We start from the raw sequence: 18,681 nt of genomic DNA, 5'->3' as shown, positions 1-18,681 counted from the left end.
ACATGAACATAACCAAGTATCTAATATCTCAGTGTTGTATTTTAATTCTTGTAAATCACTTTGAGAGTCAAGTTGTCTAAAAAAGCAAGTCCAAGTAAATTAATGAATGGATGCATTTGGCTTGATTTGGATATCTTGTTTTGCAGAGTTGCTGTTAGAAATGTTAAGTCTTACACCTTTATAAATTTTACTCAGTAAATGCCAAATACTTATTGCCACAATGTTACCTTTGTCTCTTTGTTCTGTTAGATAGCTAAGCTGTTTATAAAAAGATCCAGTGTTTTAGTAAATTAATTATGATCTGAAATTAGCTAATGGAATATTCATTGGGTACAAAACAAATAGATAAAAGAGGAAAAAGAACAACAACAAAAAAAAGGAAATCTCCGCATAAAACTCTGAAAAGCCTTCTGGACCAGTTGCTTGCAACTGGTTCTTAATATGATGATGCTACTGCTTTTGTGTTATTGATATAATCTCAAAGGGGAATAGACTGTCACAAAGAAAGAAAAGCAACCTGGAGAAGAGAAATAAAGATAGTATTCTGTATGGTAAGAAGCTTTTTAAGAGAAAAAGAAGTGACCACAATAATTTAGTACCACAAACATATACCAGCAGAACACAGAGTTATTACAATCCAATTATTTTAATAGCAAAATAAATCAAAACCAGAACCTAGACAAATAAATATCTTAGTCCTGAGTTCTGCTAGAGTGGATCTACACTGACCCTCTATTCTTGGCCAATATGCCATAGTGTATGCTGAATTGACCCTGGTATGAGTCAGACAGGCACAACACACTTTGGCTGCTGCAAAGACTGAAACCTGACCACCCAGCAGTGCAGTTCGACACTGCTGCATAACCACCTTTACTGTCTTCTCCCATGCTCCACTTTGCTGCAGTCTCTGATCACACCATGGATCCTACTGGCCGGCTGTGGCTCACAATGTCTTGGTCAGCAGTTTGTCTGGTCTGACTCAGCTGCTGCTGGGGGCAGGTCTTCAGTGGAGGAGGACTCTTCTTGGTGTTACAGCACGCTTAGAAAGGGTTAATCTGACCTACACAAAAAAGAAAGCATCAGGGGCTTCTCAGATTATCTTTGCAGGCTTGCTGCAATGAGCAGCAGCAGAGATCTTGATAAAAAGAGATCTGGAAGAGATAGTTCTTTAGTAACATCCTACCTTGGTATACTTGTACTGGATCTTGGCTTTGCTTCCCTTGGGTTAGAATTTTGGACTATAACTTTCTTCCTGTAATCCTGTTCTGGATCCTATTCTATCCTGAATCTTTGACTTTGAATCCTGTACTAAATTCCTGACTTTGATTTATGGCCTTGGACTTCTGTTTAATCCCTGACTATCTGGCTTGACATCAGAACTCTGTTTGTACTCTTGAATTCTTGAACATCATTCTAAGAATTCTGATAAATTAAAAATTCTGTGTTGATGGTCAGACCTTTGAAAAACCCAAGGCTTTATTTTTCCTTATCAGAAAATAAGGTCTTGGCTTATTTTGTGTTTGTTTGATTAAACCTTAGCCCCTGATATTGGGTGAGTCCCCCATCTAGTGCCAGGGGAATGTGACAGGGTTTTTTTCCTATCTGTTGCAATAGGGTTCACTGATATGTGTGTATGTGGAAATGGAAGTTGGCTGCTTCCCAAGTGACAGGGGAACAGTAAGTGGGTATGACTGAGTTCTGTAATTATGGTGCTTACACATACATAAAGACCATAGAGGTTTCTGACTGACACTATCAATGTTGAAAAATACTTTATAAATCTATTAACAATTGTATTTATATTTTTTAAAGCTGCTATCCCTTTTTATTGTTTAACTGTCTATGTTTCATCATTACTGAAAATGTTCAGTCAACTGTTTTAAAAGTTCTTTGTGAGTTAAAATGTAATGATCACCTAACATGGGAAGTAGCAAAGACTCTATATTTTATTTATGTATAGCTGGTTAATGCTGTAATTTCAGTATTGCTGTCTTGTTAGATTTCCAGTAATGTCACATAATGGATAAACCAAGTACTCCACCAAACTGGTTACATTCATCTTACTAATTAAAAAGGTCGGACAAATTGATTTGCTTGTTTGGTAAGTAAGCCTTTGATGTTCAGGGAAATATGAATAGACCTATTAATGCATATTCCATTAAATTGGGAAAGATAGATGTCAATACAGATGTAGTAAGAACTTACTAAAGAGAAAACAAAAACAGAATTGTCAAAGTCAGATGCCAGCCAATGGATGAAAATACAGTTTATTGTAAAAACAACTCAAAAAAGCTCTTAAAACAAACACAGGAGCTTGCGACACTTAAACTTCAGTGTGAAACAGACATTTAAACTGAAAAAACTCCAAAAAATCAAACTGGAAAATAATCCAGATTATCCAGAGCTATAATCCGGATTAAAACAAAACTGCTTAGATTCAGCTCAAAGTTGCAGGACAAAATGGAGAAGGCAAAACAAACTACGGGCCGAGTTCCCAAGGAACCAAAATAAACAGAATCCCAACTGGGTACAAAACAGAGTTCAAAGATTCAAAACAAACAGCGTCCCAAACCGGGCTGAACTTTGCCACCGGAAGCAGCACAAACAACCCGGTGCCAAAAACAAGTAATGAAGGGCAAAGAGTTACTGCAGGGTCAGAAGCCAAGCCAAGGACCCGTGACAGAGCGTAACTGCAGAACCAGGAGTCAAGCCAGAATTGGGAGCGGATCATTACTTCAGGGTCAGGAACGAAGCCAGCGGTCGGTAACTGAAAGTAACTGCAGAACCAGGAGTCAAGCCGGAATTGAGAGTGGAGCATTACTTCAGGGTCAGGAACGAAGCCAGCGCTCGGTAACGGAGAGTAGTTACAGGATTGAGAACTAAACCAAGCCAGAATAGGGAGCGAAGAATAATGCCAAAACGATGTCCAGTCCAAGGTCCAAGATGAGGTCATCACAGCAAAGTCCTGGTCAATGGGTTGACACAAGTAGCCAAAACGACGGAGGCGATCTAATGCAGACAGTAATCACAATGCAGTCTAATCCACACAGTTCCAACCCCCGTCGTAGAAGTAACCCAGAATAAACTTACGTCGGTTACACAGTCTCAAGCCAGTCTTCAGGAACACGAACACGAAACCTAATGGCGCCCAACAACCACCTTGCCACACGCAAGGGCCCAATGGCCAAATGCCCACAATTTATTTACAATTCGTCTTCAGAACTTGAGCTGGGCACCGCCCTTCCCACAGGTTGTTCCCATTCCTCATCTGAGCTGAAACCACCCTGTGGACGCCCAGACCTACCCTCAGCTGTGAAACTATCCCCACTCCTCCAATTAGACCACCTTGGGTCCAATCCTGAAGGACCCCACATTTCCTCAGCGTCCCCATTACCAGTGAGCCAAGTCTCCCCATCACAATCCTCTGGAGCACGTGTCCACTCCATGCCATCCTCTTCAGCCCGTGCCACATCCCCAACATCCATTTCAAGCCCCTCATCCCCTTCAAAACCCTCAAATGAATCCTCATCTGTTGATTCCTCAAATATCTCTTTAAGCCTCTTTCTTTGTAACTCCTCAAATGAATCTTGCTCCTGAGAAGTCTTTCTTCTCTTCCTGCTACTATCAGTAGTATCATTGACCCCAGAAGGCTCATTCACAACAAGGATTATTTGAAACTCACATTTCCAATGTTGGAATCACAGACACCTTAGCAGCCAGACTTAAGTGACTTCAAAACAGAGTTTATTAAAACAAAAGAAAAGGGACACAGAGAAACTAAAATGCAGTTCCACTAGTCCAAACTCAAAAAACCAAACCAGACCTGGTCCAAAAGGTTAACAGAAATATAATCCAGATTAACTGGATGCAAAGAGCAACAAGTCAAACAAAGCGCTCTGAGGCAAAACAAAAAAGCACAGTACACAAATGGTTAACAAAAGGAGTCGCAGGAAGAGAAGTGTCATCAGCCAAAGTCCAGAGACAAAGCAGGAGAAATCCAAAACAGCGTCACTCCAGTGTCCACAGAAGCAGCGTCTTTAGCTAAACCGGTCCAGGACCAAACTGCAGATTTGAATCCAACGCCGAACACGAAACAGGCAACAGCAAGTCTACAAGAATCTTTACTAATACCCAGCACACGAACACACAACAACACCTTGCCTTCTGCAAAGACCCCTCACCCCCGAACCCACTTTTATCTACAAACCATCATCAGAAGATGAACTGACCACCGTCACATCACCATCCCCCACAGCTGCTCCCAGCTCTTCACATGAATTCCCTTGACTCTCCCCCCAATTCCTCCATCTCCTGTCAAGACTTAGATCCCCCCAAGACTCAGTTGGATCCCCTGATTGCCAGTCTTCACCCCCAGAGAACCCCATAAAGGTATCACAATGTCTACTGGGACTATTTAACCCTTACCATGCTACCAAAAAGGGAAGGTGTATTCCTGATTCCCTTTTCCCACTAGACTGGCCAACATGTACTTTATCCCCATTTAAATCATCCAGAATTAAAATGTTCCCCTCCTCCAAGAGGTGCACTCCATCGGCCCTGTACAGTTCCAGCCATTTGAACACATTCTCTATATGGGGGAATCACCCAGCCCTCAGTTTGCCCCATGGCAAATTCCCAGCTCCTAGTTGACCTTCTGTCAGGCCAAATTGACCTTTTTGGGATTAACAATACTCCAGACACATTACACAGTAGTAATGCCAACCAGACAATCTCCACACTAGACCAACACAGTCTGATGTAACTTTCCTCTCTCAGGGCATGCAAGATCAGTTGATCTTTTGGGGATTATAATCTACTTGTCACCTGATATGTGGTAGCAATGCCAACCAGGCAATCTCTATTCCAGGCCTTATGTGCATAGATTGAGAAAACTGCTACCACTAAAGGCAGTACTGAAAGAATATGGCTTAGAATCTTAGTTACTGTGTGATGAATTGTAAGATAAGGTAGCTGTTTGTATAACAATTCAGAACTTTGAACTGACAGGATGAAGGAGTGTATCCCATCCCTCATGACTATTCAACTGACTAATTACCACAAATGTGATTGCTTCCAGAAATGCTTTAGTACCTCAGAACACTAGACCTTTAAAGCAAGATGATCAGCATGAGAATAAATGAGTTGGCAAGAGATAATATACCCTGAAAATAAGTGTTAAATGTTTTATGCATCATTCATGGATCTGGTGTTAAAGAGGGTTTAAAAGGTATTTTTTGGCTTCTGAAAAATAAGGGCAGGAATTAATAAAAATAGTTAAAACATCTGAATAATTAAAATGCACCAAGATTTTCAAGCCAAGGACGTATGTATTTTAAGAGGAAGTATTTTTTTAATAATCTTCACTGCAATGTAACTATTAGATAGAGCTGATTAATTAGACAAAGTGAAGTTCTGCCAAGTTTGCAATGTTAAATATGTGAAGAAATCATTTAGAGAAGCATATCAACCAAATCATAAATATGAAATTCTATATTTATTAACTAACTTTTTACAAGATTGCTACTGCTTTCCATATGAATGGATGAGGTACACTTTCACCAAGGCTCCACCCCTCATGGCGAGGAAATGAAGACTAGACTAAGTGAGATTGTTGAGATGGCTATCGAAATTAGACAAAGATCATCTTCTCTAATGTACCTAATTCATGTAGGGAGGGGATGCAGAGAAATAGTTTTAAAACTAAAAATTGATTGTTTGTTTAATTTGGCTATTTGATCACAATTTAATTTGGAATAGCATTGTTTTATGAGTTTGGATTTCACTAGTTAGGCTTTTAGTCACTGAGAAGCCAAAAATTGATTCTGCCTTTTGCATGTAAAACATATGCTCAACAATAGAAAGAAATACTCCTCTCAAGTCAAATCCCTGGACAGCTTACTATTTGTTAATTTGAAAGAAGATGCAATAGATGCCTCTTTCCTAATCAACATATATGGAGAGAAGTTTAAGAAAATGTGGCTTCCTCATGACTTATCATCTCTTGGTTTCACTACATGAGAAGTTCAGTTTTTAATGCCAGATGATACTGAATGTCTAAACACATGTGGCAACTGCTTTGTTGTGACTGATCAAATGCTACCCAAGAATAGAAATATACTGACCACTCTAAATATCAATCTCCACTGCTCATTTTCCTCCTAAGTTTTTCCCCTAATAATGCAGATAATTACTTTAACTAGATCTTTGATCTTGTAGCCAGTGGATATATGAAAATAGTGATATCCCACTGTTTAATAGATTAAAATATTACCAATTGTTTTGTTTGCATCCATAAGCCAATGTATGCTTTTTTAAATCCCATGTGGAGTTTTGTATAAACACCTTTTGGAATTTTCGATAAAAATAAAACACTATTTGCTGTGCTCTTTTTAAGTGGAACATAGTTTGCTGGAATAGTACTAAGCTTAATAGACCCCAAAACAGAACAAAATAAATTTCTGACTCCTCATCTGCATGCACAGTTGATCTGGGAGCTACCAGAACATATCTCCATGACGCTTTCAGGGTTGGGAAAGCGTGAGGAATGTTGAGGCACTGTCCAGACTGATTCTGCAACTGGAAGCACAAATAGCATATTAGCTTCTGGTTTTTCCTGGTAACCCAGAAGTGGACTTCTTTGTGCCATCAGTTGCAGTGACATATATTGGTCAACATCCCCAACCTCACCCAGGAACTAATTGTTTGTGAAGTCACAGTCTGGCATCTGATAGTTTACTTGAATTCATCTGAAATATCATTGCGGAAGAAAGTACTGGACACCTCCTTGCACACTCTCCTCAAAAATTGCATAGGCTGTTGTAACATGAGTTGGCACTTGTATTTATCATCCAAGGGATTCCAGCCACGATTTCAAATATAGTGTTTTCTTCAAGAGAAAAGAAAGTGACTGATATTCTTGCCTGAGAGAATTTCAAATCCCCTTCTATTCTAGGAACTGATGCAAAACGGTATGTTTTTAACAGTTTCTTCCTAGAACAGAAGGAGATCGGGAAAGGAGGGGGGAGAGAAAAGGGATGTGGAGGAGGAGGAGGTGGCATGGCATCTCAGGGCAGTATACAATACAAACAATGTAGAACATTTCCAGATTAAAACCATAAACAACATAAATTCAGTAAAACATTAACCAAAGCAATAGTTTGCAGACCAAAACAATTTAAAACCATATGCTTATACATTTGGAAATAAATTAGGCCCTAAACAGTTTAATAAAAAACTATATAATGGGAAAGAAACCAACTTTGTTACCTTGTTTTTCCACCAAAGCAGGGCATTCCACAATGGGGGTGCTGCAGTGAAGAAATCCTTCTCCCATCTCCTCCCACTTTATGTTGCCCCACCAGTGGGACACAGAATATGGTCCTCCTGCCAGTTATAAATAGGGAGATTTTTCCACCATGAAGAAACACAGTTTTAAAAATTAACTCTAGAACACAAAAGTTGCCATTACTGGCTACTATAATAAGAATTTTTGTTTCTTTCTTAAGACTGCCTTCTGATATTCATCCATTAGGAAACTATGAGATTGAAACTAGAGAAAAATGGGTGACTTATATTTGGACATGCTCTGTTAAATAGTAAAGCCAAATACTTAGTCTTACCACATTTAGTTTCTATTCTAAAATGATGAGTACCTTACTTGAAAACTAGAAATGATGATCAGTTAGTACCTCTATTTGAAATCAGCAAAGCTCAGTTTGAGGATGTTGCTTTATGGGCCATCTCGTGAAAAGCTCTTGAATTTAAAAAGAGATTCACATACATTGCAGTAAATGTGAATAATGAATAAATTCAGGGTAATTGCAATCTACTCACGGATATTCTGTATACATAAAAAAGGAACTAAGATTGTTAAATAAATTATTCACTGTGTGTGAATTATTTGCTTAGCTCTAATGATGGGCTTATCATCCAATTTAATATTTGGAATTGGCATCAGGACAGTATGTGAGTTGTACTTCAGTTGTACCATATTTTCTTTCACCAGTGTATGTTTTTTCATTAATTTGTTTTATAACAGATCAGGTGGGTCAGTCGACATACAAAATGTTTAATTATATATTTTAGCAGTTTATTCAACAATTCCCATATTGTGGATTGTCATTTATACTTCCCTGCAGATTTTAGCTCAGTTTTGTACAAACAAATGCTGTACAAAAGTGAGCTAGATCATTATTTTTATTAGAAAAGCTTGGGACACAATCAATCCTCATTCCAGCCTCTCATTTCCTCTTTCTTGACCTGCTTTACAGTTAGATCAGTGCTGTTCTTTTTGGGAATCTTAAAAAAAAATCTAGATTTTTAAAAGGCTCCTTATGTCTAAAGATGTGGAAAAGAGCCAACAGGAGGCAACACTTTGAATGTAAACAAGGAACTATTTGCTTTTCTTTACAATTAAAGTATAAAGTAGGGACATGTTTAATTTTCTTTAAAACAAAAATTCAGATGCTACAAACTACTGATCTATGGTTTAGATATATTCTCCTATGTTTCTTGAGTCTACCACAACATATCACAAGAAAGCATCATTGTCATCATCACAACAGCAACAACTTTTATTTGTGACCCTTTTCTCTTCACGTGCTCTTGCAGGGCTGAGGGGAAGGCTGGGTGTAGTGTAGTAGATTTGGGTGTGTTAAGATCATTTACAAATTTAACATCAGAGTCTGTTTCCTGTCCATCGGTCCCGAAGCGCCATCAAAATCAAAATCTTCTCCTCCAAAAGGAGAAATTGGCGTTCGAGATCACAGATTCAGGATTAAATAGGGGTAGATGGACCTCTAGGAGAGCGGTTCAGAAGTTCCTAGCCCAGATACTATCTAAGAGCTTAACCCCAGTCAAATTGAAGACTGTTACTTGGCTGTGTAGGGACTTCCAATTACAAGACCTCTTTATTTTCCTCATTACCACCTTTGAGGATAGCTCACTAACAGAAGAGCTTTGGGCACTTAAACCCCTATTACAATCATGGGGAATTAATCTTAGAAGAGTCGTATTAGACTCCTTGATCTGCCCCTTAGTGGTAGGCTTGGTACCACCCTCTCGAGTTCATATCACCTCAAATATTAATAGTGCCCGTAGCTCCCCAATTAGGTCCCCTTCATTCGAAGAAAATTGTCAAATCTCCACTTCTTTGTTTTCATCCACTACCCAATCCACTCCCGATTCCCACCCTCAGATACTGATTTTGTTCAGCCAATCCAACTTTTCTGATAGCTCACTCCCCTCACCACCACCATCACCATTACTGCCTCATCGTGGACACAATCCATCCTCGTGTAGCTCTCCAGTTACAGAGAGCTGACTAGGGTGCCCTACTCTCAGTTCTCATCTCCCTGTTCCCCAGGGGGTGGGGTGGTCCAGGGTCGGGGGGAGACTATTGAGGTCGTGTGGGGGAGGGGGAGGAAAAATCACCATCGACCCAGGGATAAGCGCATCAGAGTTCTTGCAACCCTGGATAAGGTTAGATGTGGTAGTCTCCATGACAGTCCCCTCGGATTGAAGCTTCTGCTGTTCAATGCCAGGTCCATCAATGGTAAATCATCTATTATCCAGGATTTGATTCTTGATGAAGCTGCGGACTTGGCTTGCATCACCGAGACCTGGTTGGACGAGCTCGGTGGGGTAAATCTCACCCAGCTGTGTCCTCCAGGTTTTGGGGTGCAACAGCAGGCCAGATCCGGGGGGCGGGGAGGTGGGGTTGCGGTGGTCTTTCAGCAGTCCATCTCCCTTGTCAGGTGCACCATCCCACAATCTGCAGGTTTTGAGTGTGTTCATCTTAAGTGTTACGCCCCAAGGCAGCGAGAGCACTGAAAACCAACACAGAGACCAATAACAATATAATATCTTTCTTAAAGCAAATAAAGTTCCAAAAGGAAATAAGCAGCAAAGTTGAATAAGCAATTGACCTTCCGGAAAAGATTAAAATTAGTCCAATAAGTGATAGTCTTATGTCCAGTATTAGAGTCCAAAGTCCCAAAACCGAAACACACTCAAACTCAGCCGAGTATACTCAATACTCGGCTGAGTTTGAGTGGGGAAAAAGGATCAAAGAGGCAATAAGTGTTCTCTGGAGTAAATGTCCAAAAACAGGATTTCAAAGCAAGGCAGGAACTAGATGGACAGGAGCCAAAACACAGTCCAAACTTGGGCAGGGAGGTAGACCGGCACCCGGTCTACTCAAGAGTAGCGCACCTTCAGGCCACTTGAATTCCAGGAGCTAGAGACGATGTTACTTTCCAGTCAGAGGTAAAGTTGACACCGCAAAGGAAGGTTCTCAGCGCAGTACTTTTATTGAACTTCATAAGCTCCCCCAAAGCAGGTGCCTGACTCCTAAAACTTCCCAAGAGAACTGAGCTTGTCACAGTCACAGCCAGGTGTCTAACTCCCAAATTCTTCCCAAGAGAACAGGGTTTAGCCATAGTCTCCACGCTCCGCTAATCTGGCGCTTCTCCTCAAACTTTGTCTTTGCGATCTTTCTGTTTGTACAAATGCCCTACGATCAAACACTAAACCTTCCGGAGAATCTGGGAGAACCGGCACAGTTTCAAGGGTATCCTTAATTGGCTCTGGCTCAGAAATGTCAACATGAGGCATCTGGAAAGGAGTTGAATCTTGCTGACATGGGAAAAAACCCAAGTCTTCTTCGTCCTGGACAGTAAGGGCCACAGGGTCAGGGGCCAAAGGTGCCCTAGGCATCGCATTAAAGTGGGTACCCAGGACAGCTTAGGGATTCTGCTGGTGTACCGTCCACCCCGCGACACAGCAGTCTCCCTGCCCGAGCTAGCAGAGGTGATCTCTGGTGTGGCGTTGGTTTCCCAGCAACTGGTAGTGCTGGGAGACTTTAACATTTATGCTGAGGTCACCTTGACAGGCGCAGCTCAAAACTTCATGGTTGCCATGACAACCATTGGGCTGTCCCAAGTGATATCTGGTCCCACCCATCAAGCTGGTCACACACTCGACCTGGTATTTGTTGTGACGGATGGTGGGGTCAGAGTGGAAGAGCCAAATATTCTTCTATTGCCATGGTTTGACCACCACCTGATCAGTTTAAGACTCACAATCTCCTCGAATCTCCGCAGGGGTGGTGGACCCATTAAGATGGTCCACCCCAGAAGACTTATGGATCCTGATGGATTCTTGGGGTTTCTCCTGTCATGGAGGCTGACGATCCTGTCGATGCCTTGGTGGAACGCTATAATAGCGAGATGTCCAGGGCAATTGACATGATCGCCCCCGAATGTCCCCTCTCATTGCGAAGACTCACTTCGGCTCCCTGGTTCTCAGAGGCGTTGGCAGTGATGAAATGCTCAAGAAGGAAACTAGAGTGCCGCTGACGGAAAACTCAGGACGTCTCTGACCGAGCACGGGCTAGTGCCGCTATTAAGGCCTACTCCATGGCTTTGCAGGCAGCCAGGAAGACCTTCATGACTGCCCACATAGCGTCTGCAACTAATAGACCATCAGAGTTGTTCCGTGTCGTCGGGGAGCTCCTCCACCCTCCCAAGGGTGCAGAGACACCTGAGGACTTGGCAACTCAGTGCAGTGAGTTCGCGCACCATTTTGCAGACAAAGTCGCTCAGATTCGTCATGACTTGGACGCTAGCTTTGATGCAATGCCAAGTGAGGTAACTGAGGCACCTCTCTGTCCTATTTTGTGGGATTCGTTTCAGCTTGTTCACCTGGATGACGTGGACGGGATCCTTGGTGCGGTGAGAGCGACCACTTGTGCCATGGATCCTTGCCCCTCTTGGCTAATTAAATCGGCCTGAGGAGGGTTAGGAGATTGGTTTGTGAAGATAATTAACTCCTCACTGGCTCAAGGTAAATTTCCATCTGCCCTTAAAAAGGCCATAGTGAGACCTATTCTGAAGAAGGCCTCCCTTGATTCGACCATGTTGAGCAATTATAGACCAATCTCGAACCTACTTTTTTTTGGGCAAGGTCCTGGAGTGAGTGGTTGCTTCGCAGCTCCAGGGTTTCCTAGATGACACTGATTTTCTGGACCCATCGCAGTCCAGCTTTAGACCTGGTCACAGTACTGAGACGACTTTGGTCACCTTGGTGGATGACCTCCACAGGGAACTGGACAGGGGGAGTGTGACCCTGCTGGTTCTCTTGGACATCTCAGCGGCTTTCGATACCATCGACCATGGTATCCTTCTGGGTCGGCCCTCCAGGATGGGCCTTGGGGGTACTGCTTTGCAGTGGCTCCAGTCTTTCCTGGAGGGCCGATCCCAGTTGGTGAAGCTGGGGGACACCTGCTCGGACACCTGGCCCTTGACCTGTGGGGTTCCGCAAGGTTCCATTCTGTCCCCCATGGTTTTTAACATCTACATGAAACCACTGGGAGAGGTCATCCGGAGTTTTGGAGTGAGGTGCCATCTCTATGCAGATGACACCCAACTCTACTACTCTTTTCCACCGAAATCCAAGGAAGCCCCTCGGATACTGGACCAGTGCTTGGCGGCTGTGATGGGCTGGATGAGGGTGAATAAGCTGAAACATAATCTTGACAAGACAGAGGTCCTCCAGGTCAGTCATATGTCTGATCGGGGTATTGGGTGGCAACCTGTGTTTGACGGGGTCGCACTCCCAGTGAAGGCGCAGGTCCGCAGCTTGGGGGTCCTCCTGGACTCAGCACTGATGCTTGATGCTCAGGTGTCGGCGGTGGCCGGGAGGGCCTTTGCACAATTAAAACTTGTGCGCCAGCTGTGACCATACCTCGTGAAGTCTGACTTGGTCATGGTGGTCCACATCTTAGTTACCTCTAGATTGGACTATTGCAATGCGCTCTACGTGGGGCTGCCTTTGAAGACGGCCTGGAAACTTCAATTAGTCCAATGTTTGGCAGCCTTGTTTCTAACTGCAGCCCAATATAGGGAGCGGTCAACCCTCCTGTTTAAGGAGTTCCACTGGCTGTCGTTCATTTTCCGGACCCAATTCAAGGTGCAGGTGATTACCTACAAAGCCCTGAACGGTTTGGGACCCACCTACCTTTGTGATCGTCTCTCCCCCTATGAACCTGCATGATTTCTTCGTTCCTTAGGGGAGGCCCTCCTCTCGTTTCTGCCGCCGTCACAAGCACGGTTGGTGGGGACAAGAGAGAGGGCCTTCTCTGTAGTGGCCCCCTGGCTCTGGAACTCGCTCCCTAGGGAGATCAGGCAAGCCCCCACCCTGATGGCATTTCAGAAGAGCCTGAAAAGATCGCCCATCCCCATCATAATCATAACTATATCCCTCAACCTTTCCTGCATTGGTCACACTTCTCCTGGTTACTTGACCTCTCCTCTCATCCCAAATTGACCTCAAACAAATCTGGAGCACTTTATCTATGTTTTGAGTTTACAACCTATAATGTGCACTTTGCTAATTTACTATTACAACCACTGTTTTTACATTCTTTGTTTTTAATAAGTGTGTTTTTATTCTTTTTGGTTAATGTGCAAATATTACAATTGGTGTATGTTATTGTTTATTGATGTATTGTATATTGTTATTGTTTTGTATTTGATATTTCTGTGAGCCTCCCCGAGTCCCCTCCGGGGGAGATGGTGGCGGGATACAAATAAACTACTTCTTCTTCTTCTTCTTCTTCTTCTTCTTCTTCTTCTTCTTCTTCTCTATGACACAGCAAATAGGATAGATATGCTGGATGTCGTTTCACAAAATCACAAGTCGAACATTTCCCCTGTGATGTATTTTCAGATGATGCGCGCAGATCCCAGCAGGGTGGCCTTTTGCAGCTGGCAGATCGTAATTTTGTCAATGTCTATTGTTTCCAAATGCCGGCTGACATCTTTTGGCACGGCACCCAATGTGCCCATCACCACCGGGACCACCTGCACTGCTTTCTGCCAGAGTCTTTGAAGTTCAATCTTGAGGTCCTGATAGCGGCTGAGTTTTTCCTGTTGTTTTTTGTCAATGCGACTGTCACCTGGGATGGTGACATCAATGATCCAAACCTTTTTCTTTTCCACAACTGTGATGTCTGGTGTGTTGTGTTCCAGAACTTTGTCAGTCTGGATTCGGAAGTTCCACAGTATCTTTGCGCGCTCATTTTCCAATACTTTTGCAGGTTTGTGATCCCACCAGTTCTTTACTGCTGGGAGGTGGTACTTGAGGCATAAGTTCCAATGAATCATTTGGGCCACATAGTTGTGCCTCTGTTTGTAGTCTGTCTGTGCGATTTTCTTACAGCAGCTGAGAATATGATCAATGGTTTCGTCGGTTTCCTTGCACAGTCTGCATTTTGGGTCATCAGCTGATTTTTCTATCTTGGCCTTAATTGCATTTGTTCTGATGGGTTGCTCCTGGGCTGCAAGGATCAGGCCTTCTGTCTCCTTTTTCAGGGTCCCATTCGTGAGCCATAGCCAGGTCTTCTCCTTATCAGCTTTTCCTTCATTTTTGTGAGAATTCTTAGATGTTTGATAGCCGAGATTTGTTTTTTGTAAGATTGTTGACAGAGGGAGCATGGCAATAATGAAAAGCAGAGGGGACAATGAGTCTCCTTGGAAAATTCCTCTCCTGATGTTGACAAGTCCATAGCTTTCATTTCCAACAAACAGTTCAGTTTTCCAGTGCTCCATCATGTTTTCAATGAAGGTGTCAACGTTTTTACTAATCCCAATGGCGTCCAGGCACTTGATGATCCAGTTGTGTGGGAGTGAGTCAAAGGCCTTTTTGTAGTCAATCCACGTCATGTGAAGATTAGCTTTTCGGCTTTTACAGTTCTCCAGAATCATTTTGTCAATCAATAACTGGTCTTTTGTGCCCCTGCTTTTCCATTTGTTGCCTTTCTGTTCATCTGGCAAGATGTTTTTTTCTTCAAGATAGTCTTGAATTCTGTCAGCTATGATGCCAGTCAGTAGTTTAAACATAGTGGGCAGACACGTTATTGGCCTGTAGTTTCCTGGTGCTGCTCCTTTTGCTGGATACTTTTGTATCAGTTATGTTCTTCCATTTGTTAGCCATTCACTGATACTTCCTTTCTGCAGCATCTCATTGAATTGTTGGGCCATTTTTCCATGTAAACTAATCAGATGTTTGAGCCAAAATCCATGAAGTTGATCACTACCAGGCGATGTCCAGTTCTTGACATTTTGCACTCGTTTGCTGATCATTTCAGTTGTTATTTCCATCTGTTCCATTTTGTTCTGTGAGAATTTTCCTTCAAACTCCTTTATCCACCCAGCGTTTTTGTTGTAGTTCTTATTATTTTCCCAAAGCTCTTTCCAGAACTTCGTTGTTGCAGTTTTCTCTGGCTTTATGGTAGCCACGCTTTTCAGATTCAGAGTTGTAATTGCATTTCATGACTGTGCGGTTTTCTGGCATTGTATATTTCTGCTGCTTCTGTGACTGTTCATTTGGGTTTTGATTATTCCGTAGCCCATTTGTCGATGGATGTCCAGAATCAGCAGCATCCACCGCGGTCCTTTTTATCCTGGGCGACGACCAAGCCAGTATAGACTTCGTTTTGGTTTGATTCTCCATAATGCTAATGGGTTAGGTGCTCTTTGTTCCATTCCTCCGCTGAGGCCTCTCTGGCTTGGTTGGACCTGCCGGTAGTTACACTCCCGCCAACACAGCCCTCAGCATCTTTGGAATGGTTAAGCCCCAACACCACGTCAAGGTGGCACCTGCGGGGGGATGATGATGATGATGATGATGATGATGATGATGATGATGATTATTATTATTATTATTATTATTATTATTATTATTATTATTATTATTATGTGTCTCCCAGAGGACCTACTTGTACATGGGAGTAGACAATCCTGCAGATAACATGGACACAAACCATGTAGAGCTTTAAAAGTCAAACCCAACACTTTGTACTTTGCTCAGAAAGTAATTGGCAACTGGTAAAGGGTTTTAGTATAGACATCTCTATGTATAACTAACATATTTCATTACATTGAAGCAGCATTCTTGGAAGGGAATGGTCAGTGGATAGATGGAGAACAGAGTGAATGTGTGAGAGAGTGGGAAGGACGGTGGGTTTTGGACAGATGACTGGATGGATGGGCAGATGGGCGAGTGAGTGAAGTGCCCTTGCTAAAAGGGACTGGCAAGCATTAAAGCTCTTAGGGAAGGGTAGAAAGGTACATGGAGGGAACACTGGGGAGTGTTTACATCGAGGAGGCTGCCTTCCCCAATACAACTAGCCATAAATACCAATACAGGTAAATACAGGAGTTATTCAGCTAGATTCAAGCTGAGGATGATTGATTTTGCTGAGGAACATGGAAACAGAGCTGCAGGAAGGCAATTTTCTGTGAATGAGAAGTTGGTAAATGACTGGTGTAAAGGGAAAGACAAGCTAGAGAAAATCATCCTTATTTGGAGTACATTTAAATGTTCCAAAAGACAAGTTTCCAGAAATTCATGGGGATGTGTTAGCATATGCACAATATATCCTATGATATGTTGCTGATGAAAGCACAGGAGGAAGCCCACAAACATGTTTTTATTAAAATGACCCCTGTGGGATTCATGTACTAGTGCAGGCAAAGGTTTGAAAGGGCTTAGATTAGGTAAAAGCTGTGTGGAACAGAAGACCAGGTGCACTGCAGAAAAAGACAGCTCTGCTAGTTCTGGACAGTTTCCAAACTCATATTGTCAAGGAAGTGAAACAACTTATCTGTGACAATAAGACACAAGAGGTAGTGATTCCTCTGCAGCCACTGGAAGTATCAGTGAACAAGCCCTTAGAAGTGCCTATCCTTAGAATTGACGGATCATTAAGACTTGGGACCTTATCACAGAGGACATTGTTATGAAAAGCTTTAAAAATGGGCATTTCTAATACACTGGATGGATCAGAAGATGGTGCACTGTGGAAGAGTGATGGAGAGGAAAAAATATCCTATGAAAAGTGCTGAGGACAGTGCATCAGATGCTGACAGCAATGACAGTAGCATGGTCTTCCAGCAAAGACTATTAAAGTGTTTAACTATGTAAATTTGTTTCCTGGACACTTGGATATGCCATCAAATTGTTTTCAACTTTGTTTCTTCAAAAAATTACTGTTTTGGAACCAAAAGAAGAGGATTTTTTCCTTGTGTAAAAAGGGGAGGAAGTGTGACTATTATGCAATGAAATATGATAGTACCTTTCCTTTTTTTTCATATAAAATGTACTCTCCACAAGCACACAAACGCACATCGAACATGAAAGGAATAATTGTCCCAGGATCTTAAAGGAGTTGCACAGATTTTGGAATTGTCTATAATGGGGGTTTTAATGTGAATTGCTGTTGCTTGTTCAGAAATCTAACATGACAGATAAAAAGTGTATCCGCATGGACTGATCTAACATTCCCTTTTCCCATTCCTGAAATAACATTTCAAAGGAGATGGGCTTCACCAGAAGCTAAAGTTACTACATTGCCTTCTTGCCACAACATAACAAATGTTTGAATGAAAATATCTCCAGAATTAAAACATGAAATACTACCCTAGGATGACTTTCTGTTAAGAGAGTAAGTGAAGATATAACTGGAAGCTTACATTCTTACACTTGCAAGGTGTCTCAAGGGCAGTAATAAAAGGAACAATAAAAATATGGTTGCTAAGAGAATGTGCTTTCTAGGTTTAGACCAATGAACAAAATCCCCATCAATGTATAAAAGTAAATGTTTCCTTCTAGAGTTTGTGATTGCTTAAGGATTTTCTACTACTGTTTCCAAGCTTCCACTGATACCTGTAAGACACTGTGATCCTTACAAAATATCCTATGCTATTTGAGGTTCATGACACAGCATCAATCAGCAATGGAGGGATGGGTGGATGGATTGATTTGGGGTCACAAGAATCTATCAAAGTAACAACAACTAAGATAAACAGCTAATGTGGATATGATAGGTTACTGAAATGGTTATCATAAATACATGAACTATTTTCATTCCAGATTTTCTAAATGGAAAAGAAAAGCAATTTTAATATGCTGACATTTCCATTGGATAGGTGCTTCCAGTTTCCAATTTTTGTGGCAAAGCTGAAAGTATAAGGCGTTCTGCTCTGCAACCTGGAATGTACTGGTGTAATGAAGAGCCAATTTGGCTCGAGAGCATCCAAATTTTATTGGGTACCCAGATTCATTTTTTGGTAGTTTCCCAAAAATCAGCTAATTGCAAATCTGTTTTCAGCTAGGCAACCGAAAGATCCAGGACAATCCAGTGAATTGATGGCAATGGAGAACTTACAAGGCTCTCCTTTCCATTCCTGGGATCATTTCATTTCTTCCTTTCAAGGGAGTCTGGGTTTGAGGATTGGGTTAAGGAAGCACCTTTCTTGGGACCCTTTCCTTTCTTGCCTTCAAGGAAATCTTGGTTTCAGCAGTGGGGTTAAGGAAGCATCCTTCCTGGGACCCTTTCCTATCTTCCTTTCAAGGGAGTCTGGATTTGAGGAATCTGTTTAAGGAAACATCCTTACTGGGACCCTTTCCGATCTTCATTTCAATGGAGTCTGGGTTTGAAGAACGGGGTTAAGGATGCATCCTTCCTGGGACCCTTTTCTTTCTTCCTTCCAAGGAAGTCTGGATTAGAGCAAACCTGTGCGCTTGCACTTGGCAGCCACTTTGTGCGCTGCATGATGCTGAATAGGGGAGGAGGAGCCATGATCCACATGGTCCTGTAACAGATGAAAAATGTGAAGG

The 18,681-nt window shown here is 42.2% G+C and overlaps 1 protein-coding gene across 2 annotated transcripts; it reads right to left on the bottom strand.

Annotated features, from left to right (window-relative positions):
- Window positions 1–626: 626 nt before the first annotated feature.
- Window positions 627–15,726, bottom strand: LOC134296214 (uncharacterized). Of its 2 annotated transcripts, none has more exons than XR_010002832.1 (2): window positions 1,184–7,240; window positions 627–1,060 (listed from the first exon to the last, which is right to left on the bottom strand). XR_010002832.1 is itself a non-coding variant. In XM_062970484.1 (2 exons), the coding sequence occupies exon 1, from the start codon at window positions 14,898–14,900 to the stop codon at window positions 13,725–13,727; it is 1,176 nt and encodes a 391-aa protein (XP_062826554.1). In that variant the 5' UTR covers window positions 14,901–15,726; the 3' UTR covers window positions 627–1,060; window positions 7,267–13,724. The 2 variants fall into 2 exon arrangements, 1 of the variants encoding a protein (XP_062826554.1); XM_062970484.1 differs by lacking the exon at window positions 1,184–7,240 and adding an exon at window positions 7,267–15,726.
- Between the last annotated feature and the right edge of the window lie 2,955 nt (window positions 15,727–18,681).

The sequence above is a fragment of the Anolis carolinensis genome, chromosome 2, assembly GCF_035594765.1.
Source record: "Anolis carolinensis isolate JA03-04 chromosome 2, rAnoCar3.1.pri, whole genome shotgun sequence".
NCBI classification, from domain to species: Eukaryota; Metazoa; Chordata; class Lepidosauria; order Squamata; family Dactyloidae; genus Anolis; species Anolis carolinensis.
The sequence above is the reverse complement of the archived record's forward strand: the minus strand, read 5'-3'. Positions and strand labels throughout refer to the sequence as shown.